This window comes from Equus quagga, chromosome 12, assembly GCF_021613505.1.
Source record: "Equus quagga isolate Etosha38 chromosome 12, UCLA_HA_Equagga_1.0, whole genome shotgun sequence".
In the NCBI taxonomy this organism is placed as follows: domain Eukaryota; kingdom Metazoa; phylum Chordata; class Mammalia; order Perissodactyla; family Equidae; genus Equus; species Equus quagga.
Genome location: NC_060278.1, coordinates 63,004,998 through 63,025,783, shown reverse-complemented (window position 1 = coordinate 63,025,783; position 20,786 = coordinate 63,004,998). Strand labels below are relative to the sequence as shown.

Sequence of the window (20,786 nt, the reverse complement as noted above, 5' to 3'; positions counted from 1 at the left end):
CCGCCCGCCTCGCGCATGCGTGGGAGGCGGTGGCAAGTTGGCGCCTCGCGCGGCCGGCTGGCGGGATGGGGCTGAGCCGGGTACGGGCGGTTTTCTTTGACCTGGACAACACGCTTATCGACACGGCCGGGGCGAGTAGGAAAGGCATGTTGGAGGTAACGTCTCGGCTCCCGCGGCCCTCCCGCGGGCGGGATCAGCGCGCCCCACGCCGTCCCGCGCTCTCCCACGGCCCCTCGGTTTACTCCCCACCCACGCCCGCCATTCCGCTCCCATCTCACACCGCGCCGGGGCCGGGCGTCTCGGAGGGCCCGGGGGCCGCTGGCCTTCGTTCTCTGAGACCCCCCTGACGATGGGCCGCGGGGACTGGCCTGGGGAGGTGGCGGCCCTGTGACCTGCCCGGCTGGCCCGGCCCTGCGAAGCCGGGCTCTCGGAGCTGACTCCAGCGCGTGGGGCCCGGAAGGATGTCATTAAACTGCCGCGGTGGCAGAGCGGCCCGCAGACGGAAGGACGGTCCCGGCGCCAGACGCCGGGCCTCCCGTGAGTGACCTCGCGGAGGGTCGTCCCCCTACCGCGTGCGCTTCGGCGGATCTTTGAGGAGACCCGAGAAGTTTCACAACTGTCAGTGGGACCCTGGACTTAGTCGACTCCGGAGAATTTTCTCCGCGGAAACTCCTCTCCGGTCTCCCTGCTCCGGTCGCGGCCCTTCGTAGATTCCTGGGGTGACCCCCAAAGCACAAGCCCCCGCTGTGCCGCGTGCCTTTGAGTCGCACTGCTCAGCAGCAGCCTCTGCTTTCTATACCCGCAGATGCTGTATCTTTCCCGCGCTCTTCCAGCCGTTCATCCACCCCTGCTTTCTTTCCTCTGCCTTCAGCTTTAAGGAGTAACCAAGGATAATCAGATGTGAAAAACCCACCTCCAGAAGTTCATCCTTCCAACCCTGAGCGTCCCGTCCTCTTCAAGCTTCATTAGTTAGGTTTTGTCTCCCTGGATCTTCGTCCTCTTTCTTGATGCATTCTACTCCTCCATATTCAGGTCTGTCCCATGCTTTAAAAAAAGAACACCTCCCTTGGACTCATCTTCCTCCACTAGATGTTAGCTCTCTCTCTTGACAGTCATGTTTTTCAAGAGAACTTTATACCCATTACCTCCATGTGTCTACCTCCTATTTACTCCTGAGTCCATTGCAGTGTAGCCTCTGTCTTTGCTACTAGAATGAAATAGACTTGACAGGTCATTAGGCACCTCCCAAACTGCCAGAATCAGTGGACATTTTAAGTCTGTCTGAAAGACTTTACTGCGGCTTTCCACACTATTGACTCTTCTTCCACCTTCATACCCTTGACTCCATCTCAGGCACCACCCTGTGCTGCGTTGCCGCCAGCATCTCCAGCAGCCCACAGTACATACATATGTACCTGTCTGTCCTTGGCAGCAAAGGCCAGTGTGTTGCAATTAAATTCTTGTTTTAGGCCGAATGGTGCTGTAGGCCAAGGGTTCAGGCTTTAAAATGAGACTCTTGATTTTGAATCACAGCTCTCCCAATGCCTCCCTGAAAGTGCCTGAACAAGTTATTTAACCACTTTAAGCCTCAATTCCTCATTATAATATTTGAATAGTGGTATTAGTCCTAAATAACCCTATCAGGTGGGTTTTACATAATGCACGTGAAGTACTTAACCATCCAGCGCTCACTTGATGTACTGTACCACCATCGCCATGTCACCCAGACCATCCCCTCCTGCACGTCCCCCTGCCCTTGTCTTAGTTAAACCTGGACTCCTGTATAGACTGTTGCTGTGGTCTTGTCTCCAGGCTTACTGTGTCCAGTTCATCCTCCACATTCCTGCCACAGTGAAATTTCTGAAACAAAAGTCAAATTGTATTTCTCCTTGGCCTTTACACCCTCCCTTATGCCAGCACTGTATTTGTTCATATATCTCTTGATGTACTTGTCAAAGGGTATTATAATTAGTTTTTGCAACTCAGATGCCCACAACTAAATAGTGAGCCTCTTAAGAGGGAGCAAACTGTCTTAGTCATCTTGGTTTGACACATGGTAAATGTTGAATGAATGCTGGGTGGATGGATGCAAATCCAGGTCTCCAGACTTGGTTCTCTTGCCACTCCCTTTATAAATATCCTATGAAATGAGCAGAATTGAACTGTGCTTTTAACTTACAAGAAATGCTTTATCACACAAGAATACAACACCCATAAATGTTGGTCTATTCAAAAGTAACATGCCAGCTTTCCTAAATCACTCTGAATGACTCATGAAAGGAGGAAGGGCCTTGGGCTTGGGGAGAAGTCATATACTGACTATATCAACTTTAATTTTTTTTAATCTTTTGGCAAGGTTACTTCTTTGCATTCTCTTTAGGCCTGTCTGTCAGTGTCACTACTCAAGAGGAAGCCTTCTAGAGAAATCTGGGGTTTCTCAGTGAACAAAGCAGAAAAGATTTATGCATTTGTGAGTTTACATTCTAGTGGTGATGACAGTGAACATAACTCATCAGATTTATAAGTGTGTTAGAAAAAGTGAAGGGAGGAACAAATTGCAATTTTAAATAAGTTGGTCAAATTAGGCCACATTGAGTAGATGATGTTTAAGCAAAGACTAGAACAAAAAATAACAGGAGGGCTGCTTAAATTGTTAGGCTGTATGCAGGCATAGTTTGTATGTGTTAAGATAGAGCCTTAGATAGAGTTTTAAAGTAGATGAAGTTTGAGTTTGTATTATGTCTGCAAAGTATTCCCCACCACCACTATCTTAGGGCCCCTTTCTTCAGGCCTATTGATGCCTGGTGGGCTTATACTAAGAATCCTTTTCAAGCCTGCCTTACTGTTATGGAAAATGTCATCACACATCCAAGTTAGAGATCTTTTTCTCCACATCAATTCAATCAAAACTTCTGTTCTCTCAGTGCAGCTGTTAAGAGAGTTTGTACTAATAATAACACGTACTAATTCCACTTAGGTGTTATTTCTGTCTGAACTACTATTAACATGAGTGACATAAATTTTTTTCCCAAATATGTTAATATTAAAATGCTACTTGTTATCCCACATGAATCGGTAATTAGTTGCCATGTGACAAGATGAGAAAGTTATTCAAGGGATGTAATGGGAAGAAATTTTGAAACTTGGGAGCAGTATGCTATTCCTTTATAAGAATCTCCCTTTTAAGGTGAGGTCATTCTTTTTCAGAGCCCCAAGATTGTGCTTAATGAATTGCCAGTTGCAGTAACAGGAAGTTGGATCTTTATTGGGAATTCTGTATTTATTAATTATGAGCCGGCTCCTATTTAGGCTCCAAGCACTGTGGAGTCCTAGATGCCTGTGTCCTTTATTGTGTAGCAGTAGCGTTGCTAAAGCTTTAGAGGGACCTTCAACAATAGTTCAAGAGTGATTCAATTGACACTGTTAGGAAAGATGGTGACGTAACCATGGAGGTTGAAAAAGTTTGATTTGTTAATTGAGATTTAACTTTATAAGGCAAAAATTTTCAGTGTTTTGCCTTCACCTAAAATTCTTAGCACTGGTATATTTTTCTGGACTAATAAGACTTTTCTTAAATATTACAATTTCTGATGAGCACAAATAGCCTGAAAAATACTTCCTGTACTTTTGGTGTAAGTCATTCTTATACTGTGAAGGAAGAAGAATGTGTCTGTTCATCCCTTTCCCCCTTTTTAGTAGATGAATTGAATGTCTGCTGTGAGTAGCCCACTCACTCCCTGTATAGTTAGGGTTTGTTTGACCTCTTTGCTTCGACAGCAATGTGTAGTCCCAGCTATGTGCATTGCACTCATCCTCAAAGACCCAAAATTATCTTGGCAAGGTTGATTTTCCCCAGATGTCCCTAAGACAGGGACTTCCAGTGAAGGTCATTCATTTGGGAGGTAATCCCAGGCAGTGCTGTGGAGGAGTGGGCATTAAGACAGGAAAGGAATATAATACAGGCTGTGTGAGCGTGTTACTGGTGTGATAGGTGGAGAATCTGGGAGACAGTATGCAGAACATGCTTCCCTTATCCCTCCCAAGGGGCCAGAAAGCTGTAATATTTATCCGCCAATTTCCACCCCTCATTGGTGGAGGCCTGCTCCCAGGGCAACACTGCAGCCCCAGCCTATGTGCATGGGTGCTGCTGTGACCAAATAAAGCCCTCAGGCAAAGAAACCCAGGTACTTAACAGTCTGAAGCCATTGGAATGTATGGGAATAGTGTGTGCCAAGGGAATTGGGTAGCATCTGCGACAGCCTGGGATTCAAGGCCCTTTACAAACTGGTTCCAAACAGCCTCTCCAGCCTCATCTCTTAGCATCCTCCCTCGCATCCTTTCCGTTTCAGCTGAACTCAACTTCTTGCCATTCCCAGTTCACAAAATTCCAAGCTCTGTCTTTGTTCATGCTATTCCTTCTATCTAGAATGATTTTTATCCTCTTCCCATCCCGACCCTCTTAACTCCTTCGTTTAAATGTTACTTCCTCTGCCAAGTCTTACCCAACAACCCTGTGGAATGACTTGCTCCTTCCATTTTATTTCCATAGTTGTTCACCCAACTGTCATGGTACTCAACTCAGCATTTGTGGTGGTTGCATACCTGCTTATTTTCCCTACCAGATCATGTCATGAAGACAGGGGACCTGGTCTCCAGTGCCTAGTACAGTAATGAAAGGCAAGCATGGGTTTAAATACCAGCTCAGACAAGTTACTTAACAGTTCTGACCTTCCATTTCTTCGTCTCAAAGAGAACTCCCTTGCAGAGTTGTAGAAAAGGTTAGAAATAATGTGTCTGAGCACTGGGCATAATGTTTGCCCCATTAGGTCTTGGAAAATGTTAGAAGACAGGCCAAATGGATAAGAACCTAATGTAATAAAAGCCAAAATAAAGAGCTGTGGGAGCATGAGAGGGAGTGCTTAATTCTGATGAGAGATTCAGAACCAGCACAACAAAGAGGGTGACTTTCAACTACCTGAATTTTTTTTCTGGAAAACAAGATTTGAAAGAGGCACTGAGTCATTAAGCTGCTGAAATCACAGATCATGCTTGATTCTGTTAGAGCTATATACACATTTTCAAAGTATAGAATTGGGTCCCATTTTATATGGTGCTCAATTTAGGCCTTCAAAACGTAACATGGATATAGATGAGAAAAGTTGAGATAAACTAGTGTTATTTCTGGGAACAGTCTAAATAATAGTTGTTAGAAATTTAAAATGTCTTACTAAATATCAACAAAAGTTTTATTTTCATGTCTTCATGACCAGAATGAACGGTTGTGGACTTAAACTGTCAAATAAAAGATTTTTATTAGCTATATATGAAGGATCTTCTTAGAATAGAAATTGGTAAAAAATGTGAATGAGTTGTCTAGAGAGGTTGGGAGATCTTCACTCTGGTGTTCTTTAAAAATAAAATGAATTCTCACCAAAAATGATTTGGTAATAGAGCTGCCTTAAGACAGAATGATTAGAGTTAGAATCTCTCTGCTCTGGGTTTATAGGATCACAGCTTCTTAAAGCATGGCTATTAAAGACATGAAGTGTGTTGATGGAATTATTTTCCTTTATTTAGGTGATAAAGCTCTTACAATCAAAATACCATTACAAAGAAGAGGCTGAAATCATCTGTGACAAAGTTCAAGTTAAACTCAGCAAGGAATGTTTTCATCCATCCAATACATGCATTACTGATCTAAGGACTTCACACTGGGAAGAAGCAATTCAGGAAACAAAGGGTGGTACAGCCAATAGGAAATTGGCTGAAGAATGTTATTGCCTGTGGAAATCTACACGTTTGCAGCATATGACACTAGCAGAAGATGTCAAAGCCATGCTCACTGAACTTCGAAAGGAGGTCCGCCTACTGTTATTAACAAATGGAGACAGACAGACCCAGAGGGAGAAGATCGAGGCTTGTGCCTGTCAGTCCTATTTTGATGCTATTGTTGTAGGTGGAGAGCAGAAAGAAGAGAAACCAGCACCTTCCATATTTTATTACTGCTGTGATCTCCTTGGAGTACAGCCTGGGGACTGTGTGATGATTGGTGACACACTAGAAACCGATATACAAGGAGGCATCAATGCAGGGCTGAAAGCAACAGTCTGGATAAATAAAAATGGAATAGTGCCACTGAAGTCATACCCTATGCCACATTATATAGTTTCTTCTGTGCTAGAGTTACCCGCTCTCTTACAGAGTATAGACTGCAAAGTCAATATGTGAGCTTAAAGCACATAAAAGGGCATGATTATGTATTTTAGGGTCAAATTACAGGATTTGAACTAAGAAAAGTTAAGGCATTCCATATACTATGACCTAGTTCTAAGAGTAATTTTACTTTTGATTTAATGGCCAATCAACCATTGACTAGTATTTATATCTGGAAATCCAGAGTATATTAATACAAGTTACTTTGAGTAGTATAATCCAGAAAACTTGAGAAAATATATTATTTGTTAATCTGTGACTTGAGGTTTTTAAAAAATTATTTTATTAATCTTTAGTATCTTGGATCTGTGAAGACACCAAGCAGGATAGTTTGTACACAGATGTACAAATGTAGGTTTATGTTCTGGCTTAAAAATAGATATTTTTTAAAAAGATAGTCTAAAAGAGATATCTAATAGAGATTTATCAGAGCAATTGGATCTGGTTAATATGAAATAAGTACTGAGTCACATGCAAATCAAGGCATTTCATGGTGAAATTATTTTTTTATTTTCTTGTTTTAAAACATATACACCATATTTTTGCCTACTTTGAATGTTTGATTCTCTTATGAATCTAACTTTTCTGCATGACCTTTTTCGAGGGGCCCCCCTACTTTTCCTATGGTGTATACATGACACAGATTCCTCTAGTTAAAAAAAAGCTGTTAAAATCATCGTGTGGTGCTCCTTTTCCATGACACTTCTACATCTTCCCAGAGTGAGCCTGTAGGTTCCTCTCAGTCTTTACCTCTTAAGGAATTCTGCTATCTTTTCCCAGGTACACAATGGGGTTGAGGGGACTAGAATGTCTTGCTGGGGATAAGTGCATACATAGGGTACTAAAGTCATTTTCCTTATGTGGATGTATCAGAGGGAAACAGCCTTGGTGCAGCCTAACCATGCAGCCCCCTCTATTCTCTACTGACTGAATAGTTTCACCCGTATGATGGAAATAGGAAATTAGGTTTTGCTATGACCCATTTCCAGGATGCCATTTTTAATACGTGAGTGGCTCTTCTTGGTGTTACCATCTGCCTTAAGTCTCCTGTTTTTCAAATTTTGAGAAATATATCATCATTGTTTCACAAATTTTTGTATCCAATTCAGGATTCACTTTGAGCTTACTAATTAATGACTCCATAGCAAGGCATCTTGCAACTGGAAAAATTTCTCTCGACCATTAGGCTAGACTGTGTCATGATTTCATGACCAAACTTGGAGTAAAATGGTAAAGAAAAAAAGAAATGATCTGGGTTGTTTTTTGTTAGTTTTTTTTTTTTGACTTTTGTATAAGAAACTACTAATATAAAATGTCAGACTGTCTGTTAGGCTATGTATAGCTATGACTCCTTCAAGTATCCTGTGATTCTGATACTTGGATTCTAGATTATGCCTATCCATAAACCTATTTCCTTAGCCAGTCACTTCTCTTCTGCTACCAAGAACAAGACTCCGCCATTGTGCAAATGCCCTCTTGTGTTTACTTCTCACTCAATGTTTGAAAATGTGATTATGCCCGTGACTGTTGTAGGTGCTGTTGCCACGAGGCTGAACATTTGTGATCAGGGTACGTTTGTGTGTAGTTCCAGGTATGGTGCCCAGGTGACCTCGATTATATTTTAGCTATTTAAAAATTATTAAGTTAGAGGATCTTGACAGAAAAATAATGATGTGCATGATTTCTCTAATAGATTGATGTGTGATGCTGAGGGTTTGTCCTTTTAGCTTTCTCACAGGGTGGATGTAGGCAACATCACATTTGTTATGTTAACTGGAGAAGGTTGATCGCTGCTGGATCATGGTAGCAGATCTCAACAAGATAGCTCCTAGGATGTTAAGTGAGCAGTTCTTCAGCAAAAGTGATCCTAGGGGGTGGGGAATGGAATAACTGGGTTTCCTTGTCTTCACAGTCTATTCTATACGGTGCAGTAATGCAATATTACATTCCATTTGCACCCTTCCTTAGGGAAGAACTTTGTGGTTTTCTACCTTCTGAGTGGAATGTTACAGAAGATACTAAGAAATCTTGGACCAGACCTATGATTTTATTAATAATGTTTTTGCTTTAGGAAAATACTCCTTAAAATTAAAAGATGATGTAACAATAGTGTCCTGTCATCTGTATTTTTTCATAGTTTCCCCACAGTGGTATGCTCGTACAAAGCCATAAATTCTCAATTGTCCAGAGGCTCTCCCAAACACTGCAGTTACAGAGGAAAGCCTAGAGGAGACAAGTGGGCACTGCACCTGGAATGCTGAAACAAAGATTTTTTTTTCTGATTCTGTGTGTGCATCTGCCCACTGGTGCATGAACGTCTTAGATCTGGTGTTGCCCAGGACTCAGTGGGTGCTCAGGAGGTATTGAAGCAAAGACAGTTGTTTTGTTTTGTTTTTGTTGAGGAAGATTTGCCTTGGGCTAACATCTGCTGCGAATCTTCCTTTTTTTGTATGTGAGCCACCAGCACAGCATAGCCACTAACAGACAAGTGGTGTAGGTCTGCACCCAGGAATCAAACCTGGCCCACTAAAGTGTAATGCACCAAACTTAACCACTTTGTCACTGAGTGGCCCAAAAGACAGTTGTTGTTAGTTACAGAGATACTTGGTTTAGCACTTTCAGACTCTTTTTACAACCCACAATAAGAAATATTTTCTATCAGGGCCAGCCCCGTGGCCGGGTGGTTAAGTTCATGCGCTCTGCTGGGGCAGCCTAGGGTTTCACCCGTTTGAATCCTGGACGCGGACATGGCACTACTCATCAAGCCATGCTGAGGTGGCATGCCACATGCCACGCCAGAAGGACACACAACTAAGAATATACAACTATGTACCAGGGGGCTTTGGGGAGAAAAAGGAAAAATAAAATTTTTAAAAAAGTATTTTCTATCACAATCTGTTAAACACATTTATAGTGAACATATTAGTTAATATATATTAATATGTATATTAAATAGTTTTATATGTTTAACTGAAGCAAGTTTCATATAATTCCTTGCTATACGTGAAGCTCAGATTTTTTTCATTTTCATCCTTTTTTTTTTCTTTAATTAGCAATATATTTTTGAACAAGTACTGTTTGTGGTACACAAGTCAAAAGAATAAAAAAGGGTAAATAGCAGCAAGTTTGCATATGTCTTCCCCAGGGACCCACCTCCCCTTAAGGCCACTGCTGTTAACAGCTTCCTGTGTATCTGCATATATAGGTATGTATAACCCAGAATTCCTTTAGTTCAGGCAGATTTTTTATCTCTGCTTCTAAGTTTTAGGAAACTGCTCTTGCTAAGATTGACTGAAAGAGTCATGAAGCTTCTGGTTAAGTCATTTGTATTGGGAACATACATCTTTATGGTCTTGGCTACCCGCTATCCTTGATCTTGTTGGTAAAGGCCATGTTTCCATGTTCCACTTTCTCTGTGCCTATTCATTTGAGGGGAAGGTCAGTACAGCTGTGGAGCCCTTGCCCCTGCTCCAGTCTGACTGGTTTCCCTCTACTTGGTGCATCTCACCATCCTCATAATTCCCTTTGCCTCTTATGTTGGATTTCCTGTTTTCTGTGTCCTGCATATTCCCACTATTTATTCCCCCTTTTTGGTACCATGCATCCTGGATTAGGTTTCCTGAAAAGGTGTGTGAGAGGTGAAAACTTTAAGACTAAGATCCAAAAGTGCCTTTATTGTCTTCCTTGTTGTTGGTAGTCTGACAGCATGCAGTTGGGTATAATTTTCATTCAGAATCTCAGTGGCATTGCTCTATGGTCTTCTAGCAGCCATCTTTACGTGACCAGTTTCTTTTTCTCTCTTGGAGCTCTTAGAAGTTTAGTTTTCCCCCAGTGGTCTATGATGATGTGCCTTGGGGACAGTAGGTTTTCGTCCCATGTGCTTGGCCCTCTTTGAACCCTGCCAATTAAAAAACCTTATGTTCTTCAGTCCTGGAAAATGTAATTACTTAATTGCATCCCCACTGTTTTTTCTTTCTTTTTCTGGAATTCTACTATTCAGATGTTGGACCTCCTCTACCAACCTTCCACTTTGTTTAATCTTTTCTCTCCTATTTTTCCATCTCTGTTGTTTTTTGGGAGGTTTCTTCAACTTTATCCTGTAATCCTGTTGATTTTTTTTCTTGCCTGTCATCATGTTTTTTAATTTCCAGGAGGTTTTTTTGATTTTTTTAAATATTTCTTTTTAATAACATTCTGATTTTGTTTTGAGTAGAATATTACCTTCCCCCAAAATTTTTAAGTTTTTGAGGAGTCCACAGAATGCGCTGTTGCTCTAATCTGTTTATTTGGATCTACTTGTTCCTATTAGAGGCTTTCCTTAAATGCCCAGTAACTCTTGGTTATTCATGAATAAGAGGAGGGATGAAAATGCTGATTGGAACCTCTGCACAAGTGGATGGGGCTTGTCAGCGCAGAGGTCCTTTACTGTAGAGTGTCTGGGCAGGCTGTGAGTTGGAGAGCCCCTGAGGTCGGTGTGTTCAGGCCTTCCCTCTTGGTTGGTCTGGTTTCCTAGAGAAGACTCTCTTGGGCTCCTGACTGAAGGGGAGAGGTCTGATGTCAGCCCCTGGGAGCTGAGCTGGAAGGAGGTGGGCAGGGGTATGCATATGGTCACTTACTCTCTCTGTTTCTGGTTGTACCTGAAGCCAATTATATGTGGTATCCTCCCGTTTAGAGACCCTCTGTTTTACTCTCTCCAGAGAAGCATCCCAACTTCTGTTGAGTGAGAACTCCAGGTTGGTGTGGGGGGCAGGGATTGTATTTTGAACACCTTTTACCCCAGCCTCCCTAATTCACCCCCCCCCCCCCCCCCCACCTTCTTCAGGACGAGGGTATCTGGTGGTTTCAGTGCCTGAATCTTTGGAGCAGTCTGCTGTGTACCTCAGCATTCCTCAGCTTTTATCACTGCTGCTCTAGACTCGGCTTTCTTGGGTCTACTATATTATTTGCTACTTGTCCACATGCTTTCCAGCTTCCAAAATGTTGATGCCTGTTTTCCTGGTTCATATGTGTGTGTTTAAATTCCTTTACTTTAGTTTGGGTGGGTTTGGGCTAGAAACAATATTAGTGATGTACTACCTTCTATCACCTTAATATGGAAACTGTTCTTTTCTATTTTGTGTTTAAGGTAGGTCAAGACCACAAAACCAATCCTGTGCCCCATAGTCACTACTCACAGCTGCTCATTTGAGGTGGAGATTTATAGCATGCCTGCAGCTTTTTTCTTTTAATTTTGTTTTGAATTATATATGCAGTGTATTTCTTAAGATCTCTTCACTTTTCTTTTTCTCTATATTCTTGTTTATGACATTCTTTGGCTTGACTCTCATCGTGATGGTGGGTCTCATTGTCCTGTGTCCCTGAATTTTCAACATTGCTTGGATATAGATACCTGTTTTGATTGACAACCCTGTTCCTATGGTCACTTCTAAGACAGACACTCTTAGATTTCTTTGTAATTAAAATCCTCTGAATGGGGGACATTAAATTTATACTTTTAAAAAATTATGGGGCTGGCCCTGTGGCTGAGTGGTTAAGTTCACACGCTCTGCTTTGGCGGCCCAGGGTTTCGCCCGTTTGGATCCTGGACGCAGACCTCGCACTGCTCATCGAGTCACGCTGAGGCGGTGTCCCACACAGCACAACTAGAAGATCCCACAACTAGAATATACAACTGTGTACTGGGGGCTTTGGGGAGAAAAAGGGAAAGTAAAAATCTTTTCAAAAATTAACTTACTTCTAGCAATAGGGCTAAAATTTCGCCATAATAAAACTGTTTTTTTAACCAGTTATGACATATATGACAATACAGTTATTTCCACTGGATTTCTTGGAAGCTGTCATGATTCTTTTTTTCTGGGGCATCAGGCTGACTGTCTGGATAAGATACTCAACCCAAACTTTTATAAAGTGACAGAAGATAAAATGGCTTAAAAAAATTATGGTTATCAAGTTATTGAAACGGGGATGAAAAGTCACCACTTAATGAGTATAGGGTTTCCTTTTGGGATGATGAAAATGTTCTGGAACTAGATAGTGGTAATGGTTTCACAGCATTGTAAATGTACTTAATGCCCTTAAACTGTACAATTTTTATTTTTATTGTATTTTGGGGGGGGGCCAGCCCAGTGGCACAGCAGTTAAGTTCGCATGTTCCAGTTTGGGGGCTCAGGGTTCACCAGTTCGGATCCCAAGTGCGGACATGGCACTGCTTATCAAGCCATGCTGTGGCAGGCGTCCCACATATAAAATAGAGGAAGATGGGCACGGATGTTAGCTCAGGGCCAGTCTTCCTCAGCAAAACCAGGAGGATCGGCAGCAGATGTTAGCTCAGGGCTAATCTTCCTCAAAAAAATAAATAAAATAAAAAAGTAACTAATGTTAAATGAGGTAATACGGGTGGGGACCTAAACCGACAAGACTGGTGTCCTTATAAGAGGAAGCGACACCAGGGATGCACACACACAAAGGAAAGGCCATCTGAAGACACAAGGAGAAGATGGCAGTTGGCAAGCCAAGGAGAGAGGCCTCAGGAGAAACCAAACCTGCCAACACCTTGACTGGACTTCCAGCTCCAAAACTGGGAGAGAATAAATTTCTGTTCTTTAAGCCTGTGGTGTTTTGTGATAGCAGCCCAAGCACACTAATACAAGCGGTAACAGCTGTGATGCCTTTTCAAGCCTGAGGTCCATTTTTTCATTCGGCCAAAAAATATTTGAGCAGTGAGCATACACACACCCCACACACGTGTGTGTGTGGTGGGGTACCCTTGGCATTGAGTCCACAGCAGGGAAATGGGCCCAGCCCTGCTTTCTTGGAGCTCACAGGCTTAAAGGATGAGGGATACCTCATGGAAGCTTTGAGTTTATTCCCTCTGCTATTAAAGCCCCTATGCATGGTAGGATTATAGGCTCCCAGTGATTCCTGGCCAAGACAACAGCCCAATGGCCCTGAACCACCTCTGGATGTTCTGTTTGGTGGACCCTTGGGGCTTGGTTCTTTACTCCACTGGGGTGCAATATAAACTCCCTTCACGGACCAGAACCAAACCAGGGTCTGGACCCTGCAAGAACCTTGACCATAGGCAACCATACATGCTCTTAAAGGGGAATTTTATTCTAAATCAAAATTCCAGGCTCAAAAGAAAAAATCCCATAGTAAGAACATCTCGTTTTTCCTCATTTCTCAATTACCTCTTCTACTTTTTTCTCTAGAAATTAAAGTCCTTTGTTGAAGAACAAAATTCAGCTGAGGAAATTTTAAAGATTTTATTTTTTTTTTCCTTTTTCTCCCCAAAGCCCCCTGGTACATAGTTGTATATTCTTCGTTGTGGGTCCTTCTAGTTGTGCCATGTGGGATGCTGCCTCAGCGTGATTTAATGAGCAGTGCCAAGTCCGCGCCCAGGATTCAAACCAACGAAACACTGGGCAGCCTGCAGCGGAGCACGCGAACTTAACCACTCGGCCACGGGGCCAGCCCCCCAGCTGAGCAAATTTTAAAGATGTTATTGGCTTTATTCAGTTATCATGAATCAGACAGCATCCAATCTAGCAGATAGAAAGGAGCTCTGAGAAGTTGTACGAGGCAAGAGATTTTACAGACCAAAGACGTTACACTGGGCATTTGCTGACTGGTTAAAGCAGGGTTACTTTCCTTATCTGGAGCAAAGGGAGGTCTTGGAGCTGGGTGAGTAACATGCTGAGCAGGCAAGCACTGATTGGTTGACCTGAGCCTCCCTTTACTGGGAGAGCCCAGCACAGAAACTTAGTTTTGTCTTGCCGACATGGGGCTCTGGGTTCCTAGTTTCATTTTAGCTTAGGTGAGAAGACCTAAAGTTCCTATTGGGCTCTGAATATCAGCTTTCAATTTGGCCAACTCTGACTATAGGACTTCTTAAAAAAAATTCCCTCAGGGGCCGGCCCCGTGGCCGAGTGGTTAAGTTCGCGCGCTCCACTGCGGCGGCCCAGTGTTTCGCGGGTTTGAATCCTGGGTGCGGACATGGCACTGCTCGTCAGGGCATGCTGAGGTGGTATCCCACATGCCACAATTAGAAGGACCCACAACTAAGAATATACAACTATGTACCGGGGGGCTTTGGGGAGAAAAAGGAAAAATAAAATCTTAAAAAAAAAAATTCCTTCAGATGTCTCATCAGGTTTCAATCAGCCAGGACAAACAGTAAAAATACTCCTCCAAGTACTGAACTGCCTCCCCCCCCCTTTTTTTCTTCTTTTAAACCAAAAGTATACCTATCAAGTGACTCAAAAAAACCAATAAGCTTTATCACTTATCCAAGTATGCAAGATGCATCCCCAAAGAGGGTGCAAAAGACGTAGCCCTCTCAAGATCCAGAACCACTGCCAGAGATAGCCAAAAGAAAGACAGACTTAGACAATTCCCCTGAGAGCTGGCAAGAGTTGGTTGGACCCTAGCTGCAAATGGAGTGCATCCTACATTTCTGTCTGGCCATACTATCAGAGCCCCCAACCTGACAGTTGAGCTGCCTGCATGTGCAAGAACCAACACGCTGCATGCTCCAGGAAAGCAGAAAACCAAGTCAAGTTCTCAGGACACAAAATGAGACAAACAAGAAAGCAACAGCTGGGGGCCAGCCCTGTGGCCGTGTGGTTAAGTTCACGTGCTTTGCTTTGGTGGCCCAGGGTTTCGCCAGTTCAGATCCTGGGCGCGGACATGGCACCACTCATCAAGCCATGCTGAGGTGGCATCCCACATGCCACAACTAGAAGGACCACAACTAAAAATATACAACTATGTACCAGGGGGCTTTGGGGAGAAAAAAAGAAAAAAGAAAATCTTTAAAAGAAAGCAAGAGCTGTACCTGGGAGAGAAAGGATTGATAACCCATGTGCACCCCAAAACCAAGTTCACAAGAGTCTGAATTTTGAAAGGAAGGGACAATGTGAAATTTTACATTCTTCTCTTGACCAGGCACTATAGACAGAGATCTAAGAGAGCTGATTCTAGTAAGAATTCTCACCCTTCACCAGCCTCTGCCCGTTCTCCCAGGATCCCATCTGTGGGCTCCAGAGTAAGGAGGATGTCCCAGCAGGATCCATCTGCGTTGCCAGAAACTGTAGAGGAGGAAGAATGACCTTCCCACTACACTTTACAGTGGGTTCTTGGCTGAGACTCATTTTTCCCTATGGCACCTTGTAAATGGATAAGTTTAGGTTAAAATTTCCTACTGTGGCCACTGTAATTCAAAATTACCCTTAGTGAGATCTTGCCATTTATGCAAATATATGCAAATTCCAGAACCATAATTTTTAAACAATAAGGAACTGGGGTACCAGAAGGTGGAGTGCTTCATTCTTTAGAACTTGAGCATCCCATGTCTCCATAGTTTCTGTTAGACAAATTTGTCACTCTTATCTTAGGTGTGCACCAACAAAACCAGCAGTTTCCAAAGTGGAACTGCTGACTCAGCCAGAAGAAGCCAACAAATCGGGACTGTGGACTAATCAAGGGACTTCAGGCTCCAGGTGGAACCATCTGTCAGCTCAAGCTGGCCTGCTAAACCCTAGACTGGAAAAGCCAATTAGATTAGGAGCTCAAACACAAAAACTGCAGAGCTCAAATACAAGAGGAACTTACCCATGGCCCTTGGAAACACCAAGAAAGACAGGGAACACAAAGGGTTCAGTGGGCACATATACCTGTGTGTTTCTCATTGTCCCCAAAGCCATCAGTAGTCTCCTCTGGATCCCATCCTCATCACCAAAACTGCTAAAAAAAAATTTCAACTGAGTAAATTTTAAAGATCTTATTGGCTTTGCTCAGTGATTTATCAATCAGACAGCATCCAATCTAGCAGATAGAAAGAGCTCTGAGAAGCTGTCCAAGGCAAGAGATTTTTATAGACCAAAGAAGTTATACTGGGCATTTGCCAATTGGTTAAAGTAGGGTTACTTTCCCTCTATGGAGCAAAGGGAAGTCTTGGAGCTGGGCCAGGTGACTTGTGTTGAGCAGCCAAGCCCTGACTGGTTGACCAGGTCCTTCCTTTTCTGGGAGAGCTGAGCATAGAAACTCAATTAAGTTGTGGCCCGTTGACATGGGCATAGCATGAGCAACTCTATCCGGGCCTAATCTGGTTACCAGAACACCTTCAAATTGGAGTAATTTCTAAAATGAATTTTCTTCTGTCAACAGCATTTTGATTCAAGATGATAAGATTAATCTATACTTGGACTTACGGTTGTCAAAAGATAAACTGAGGCATATTAAAAATCTTAAAGAGTTTATTTGAGCAAAAATTGATTCAAATTGGGCAGCACCAAATTGGAAGTGGTTAGGAGCACTCCACTGACAGGAGCTAGGGGAAATACTAGGTGGAATAGGTGGAAGCAAAGCAAAGAAATTTAAAAACTATTTGATTGGCTATAGCTTAGGAAATTAAAAAAAAAAAAACTGAGCTCTTAGATACAGAGAATGGATTGATGGTTGCCAGAGGTGGAGGCTGGGGTTTGGTGAAATGGGCGAAGGTGGTCAAAAGGTACAAACTACCAGTTGTAAAGTCAGTCAGTCACGCAGATGCTACGTAGAGCATGCTGACTATAGTTAACAATACTGTATTGCATATTTGAAAGTTGCTAAGAGAGTAAATGTTAAAAGTTCTCATTACAAGAAAAAAATTTTGTAACTATGTATGGTGACAGATGTTAACTAGATTTAATGTGGTGATCATTTTACAATATATACAAATATCGAATCATTATGTTGTACACCTCAAACTAATATAATGTTATATGTCGATTATACCTCAATAAAAAAAAAAAAAGCTGAATTGGCAGGTAGCTCTGAAGCCTGAGTATACCCTCTAAAAGGACAGAATCACCCTCTCTGGGTCGAGGGAAACAGTACAGAGAAATAATACAGGATATCCCTCAAACCTTCTAAGAGAAAACCGAGCCCAGATATTCTAACAAGACTGTATCCTCCTCAGCTGACCTCTCACCCTGCCCCACCCCTGTCCCAGCCATGCCCTCTGGCTACCTGACTACAGAAAGCAAAAGAGCACAAAATACCCAGCCCTCAAACAACTAGCTCATCAGGGAAATCAAACTGATGTCAGATACAGTGGGTAGGAGATGGAGAAGTCATCTACACCATGTCAGGGCAAAAAGAGGTTTTGAAGGGGGCTCTTTGGGCAAGAACACATTGGAACCCAGGCAAACATGCTACAGCTCGTCTCCCCCTCTGCCCCAAAGGAAAAAGAGAAGCAAGAATACAAAACACGATGAACCAAACCTAGAAGAAAGTATAGCCCAAGGAAAAAAAAGGAAATTCCCCACACATGCTTCATACCCTACATCTTAAGAAGAATGGAATGCTAGTTCGTAAACGAGAGCTCAAACACAAATGGACAGAACAGCAGTATGAGATCAAAGGAAAACTGCAGACTTAAGAAACAAACTGAAGACCAACACTACACCATTACAAAACTAACCAATAATAAAGAAACAACAAAGCTAAAACAGGATGGAGAAAGGCAAAAGTAGAAGCAAAGAAAATGGTAGGAGGCTTTTACCCAGGCTGGAGATGATAGCAGCTTGGTTTAAAATGGTAATGGTGGGATTCTGGAATCAAAAAAAAGGACATTAGAAAAATTGGTGAAATGTGAATAAAGTCTTTAGTTAATAGTAGTGTATTGATGTTAAATTCCTGGTTCTGATAACTATACCATGGTTGTGTAAGATGTTAATATTAGGGGAATCTGGTTGAGAAGTATATCGAAACTCTCTATACAACTTTTGCAAATTTTCTATAAATATAATGTTAATTCAAAAGAAAAAATTTTGAAAAAGGAGAGCCACATGGATGTGATGATGACTGAGTAGAGGGTATAAGAGAGATAGTCAAGATCAACCCAGAGGTTCTTTCCTGAGCAAATGGAATCCGACTGTCTGGGGGTAGGACCCAGGCACTGGCATTCAGATTCTTAAACAGCCAAGGCGGAGAATTCCTGGTCTCCGTGCTCCCCTCAGATAGCACCCACTGATTAGCTCATTTAAACTTGGTACACTCTTGTGCAGTGGTTATTTTTTGAGTTTCCATTTTCAGAAGAGGAAACTGAGGATCCCAGGGGTTAAATGACTGGGTGGCCCATAGTCAAACAGCTAGTAAATGGCACTATATGATTCACATCTTCTAATACCAGATTCATTCTCCAACTGATGAGTGAAAACCCAAGCAGACAGTAAGGAACATTAGAGAAAAGAAATTCTTCACTCTAGCAGCATGCACCCCTGGGAACTTAGTATTATAAACTGGAATCAATAAGGGTCTTGGCTTTGCTAGCCACAGCTAGACCACCTCTGCGTGCTGTAGCCTGCCACTGTGTCCCTCACTGGCTGGGAGGGTCACAAACACAGCAGAAGGGCTCCAGCCTCACTCAGAGCAAGCAGGTCAGGAAAACTCACAGCCCAGAGTATGGTGTGAGCACCTCTTCCCCAGTCCTCTCTGGCTGCCTTTCACTCTGTGTGGAGTTTGCCACTTGCAGGCACTTGAAATTTCACTTCCCTTGGTCCGTTCCCCGATCCTTTTCCTACCATGTGCCTCCCGAGCTGAGCTTTCATCCTGCCTCCCTGCTCCTCCCTGCACCAGTCATTTTGCCCCAGGTCCTCACATCCTTCAAAGTGGAGTCCCTACAAAATATATCCACCTTCCTCATGCCAGATCGCATTGCAGCTCATTTCAGCATTTTGATGTATTCTTATGCTAGTAAGACTTCCCTTTCTACATCAGGGATGAAAAGAAGGAGCAAAGGCACAAGGAAAATCACTAAGGGAGGTCAAAGGGGGAGAGGACATCAGCAGCCCATGCTATGGTTTGTAGCCCATGTTACACAAACAGCACTTGCTGGATTCTGGGGGGAGGAGCAGAGATAACAGACAATAAAAGGAGGGGGACAGAGCTCCACAGGGAGCTCAAAAACCTAGCAGAAGAGCAAATTAGTAAACAGATTATCAAAGTAAAGAGTGATATAAGTCTGGATAGAAGTGAACATGGGTGTTCTGGAAGGACAGAGGAAAGGAAGCAAAGACGATGGGGAATTTCTGTGTTTAGTCCTGAAAGCTGATTGAGAGGTAAAGGGGTTTGCAAAGTTTTGGAGGAGAGAGAGCCCACCATCTGTCCCTCTTTCAGAAAACTCCGGGGAGGCCCCAGTGGCCTGAAGGCTGGATGAGAACAGACTGGTGGTGCAGGTGAGGCTTGACGACTGGCAGGGCCAGGTCTGGAAGGAAGGACCTGCTAAGCCATTTCAGCAAGAGCCCTTGAAAGGCTTTAGGCAGAAAAGAGACAACACAGGTGTATGTTTTAGAAAATACACCTGCCACTGCCGCAGGCGGCAAGCACAAAGCAGCGCAGTCCTTTAGTAAGCCTCGGGAGGGATCCGGAGGGCCTGACACAGCGGCATGGTGTGGCTGGGATTTGAGAGAAGAGGACACAGAAATCTACAGGGCTTGGCAACTAAGCGAGCATGAGGAGGAGATGCAAGGATAGTGACCGTCAACAAGATGGGGATTTACAAAAAGAAACAGCATGTTTTAGGGGAAAGAAATATTTCAGTTTGAGACTTGTTGATTAATTGAGTTTAAACTGTTTGTGGACATGGAAGTGGAATATACAGTTGCCAGCTGAATCTTTGGGGCTTCAAGAGAGAAAGCGTGAGAACCAGAGTAAGAGCAGGACTAGGAATACTGAGGAAGGCACAGAGAGCAGGAGGTTGGTGAGTAAGAAAGGCGACAGGATGGAATCACCCAAAGACTAGGCAAAGAGAGTGGAGAGCCAAGTCTAGGACCCTTGTGAATGAAAATACTTAGGGAAGGGAGAAGGAGGACCACAAGGAAGCGTTGAGAAGGGACAGTCAGAGAAGCCACAGGCCAGCCAGGAGGGCTGTGTCAGGGAGCCAGGGCGGATCTGCTCACGCCTCGGAGCCACGAAGATAAGGAATGAAGACAAGCCTCAGGCATGGATAACTGGGAGGTCAGTGGGGACACCGAGAGCAGTCCCACTGCAGTGGGAGGAGGAGGAGGAGGAGGAGGAAGTCAGCGGCACCAGGTGTGGAGAGCAGGTGGGAGGAAGCAGCCCCAGGTCTTGGCTCAGCAGCTGACTGATCAGCCAAAGCGCATGCAGGTTCCGGGATCAGATCTCGGCACCTGGAACTGTATGAATCCCGGCAAGTTATTTAACCTCCTAAGCTTCATTTTTTTTGCCCGCCCCCGTCACTGCTGTATTCTCAGCCCCTAGGACAATGCCTGGCACTAGTAGGTGCTCAGTAAATATTTACTGATTGAACATATGATAGAAAGCAACCGTAAGTTTTACGTCTCCCGGTTTCTGCAACTGCGAATTTGGGACGTTACCTTTGTCTGTCCTGCCTCCCTTGGTTGTTTCCAGAAGAAGATGCTAAACCAAGAACTGTGAACAGCCAAATCCCACCGGGGACACATGGCTTAGAGACCAGGAAGGTCAGCTCCAGAGTTCACTCCCTCAGGCGCTAAACTTTCCGGAGACGCCCCAGAGGCTGCAGCTGGGTCCTCGCCCCCGCTCGCCGC

The 20,786-nt window shown here is 43.5% G+C and overlaps 1 protein-coding gene and 1 long non-coding RNA gene across 2 annotated transcripts; one reads left to right on the top strand and one right to left on the bottom strand.

Moving 5' to 3' along the window:
* Positions 1-24: 24 nt before the first annotated feature.
* NANP (N-acetylneuraminic acid phosphatase) lies at positions 25-8,322 on the top strand. The gene is made up of 2 exons (XM_046679006.1): positions 25-155; positions 5,578-8,322. The coding sequence occupies exons 1-2, from the start codon at positions 66-68 to the stop codon at positions 6,226-6,228; spliced, it is 741 nt and encodes a 246-aa protein (XP_046534962.1). The 5' UTR covers positions 25-65; the 3' UTR covers positions 6,229-8,322.
* A 7,556-nt stretch (positions 8,323-15,878) lies between these two features.
* Positions 15,879-20,780, bottom strand: LOC124248656 (uncharacterized). The gene is made up of 3 exons (XR_006891112.1): positions 20,595-20,780; positions 17,759-17,807; positions 15,879-15,954 (listed from the first exon to the last, which is right to left on the bottom strand). It is a non-coding gene; the product is annotated as an uncharacterized LOC124248656 (long non-coding RNA).
* Positions 20,781-20,786: the final 6 nt, after the last annotated feature.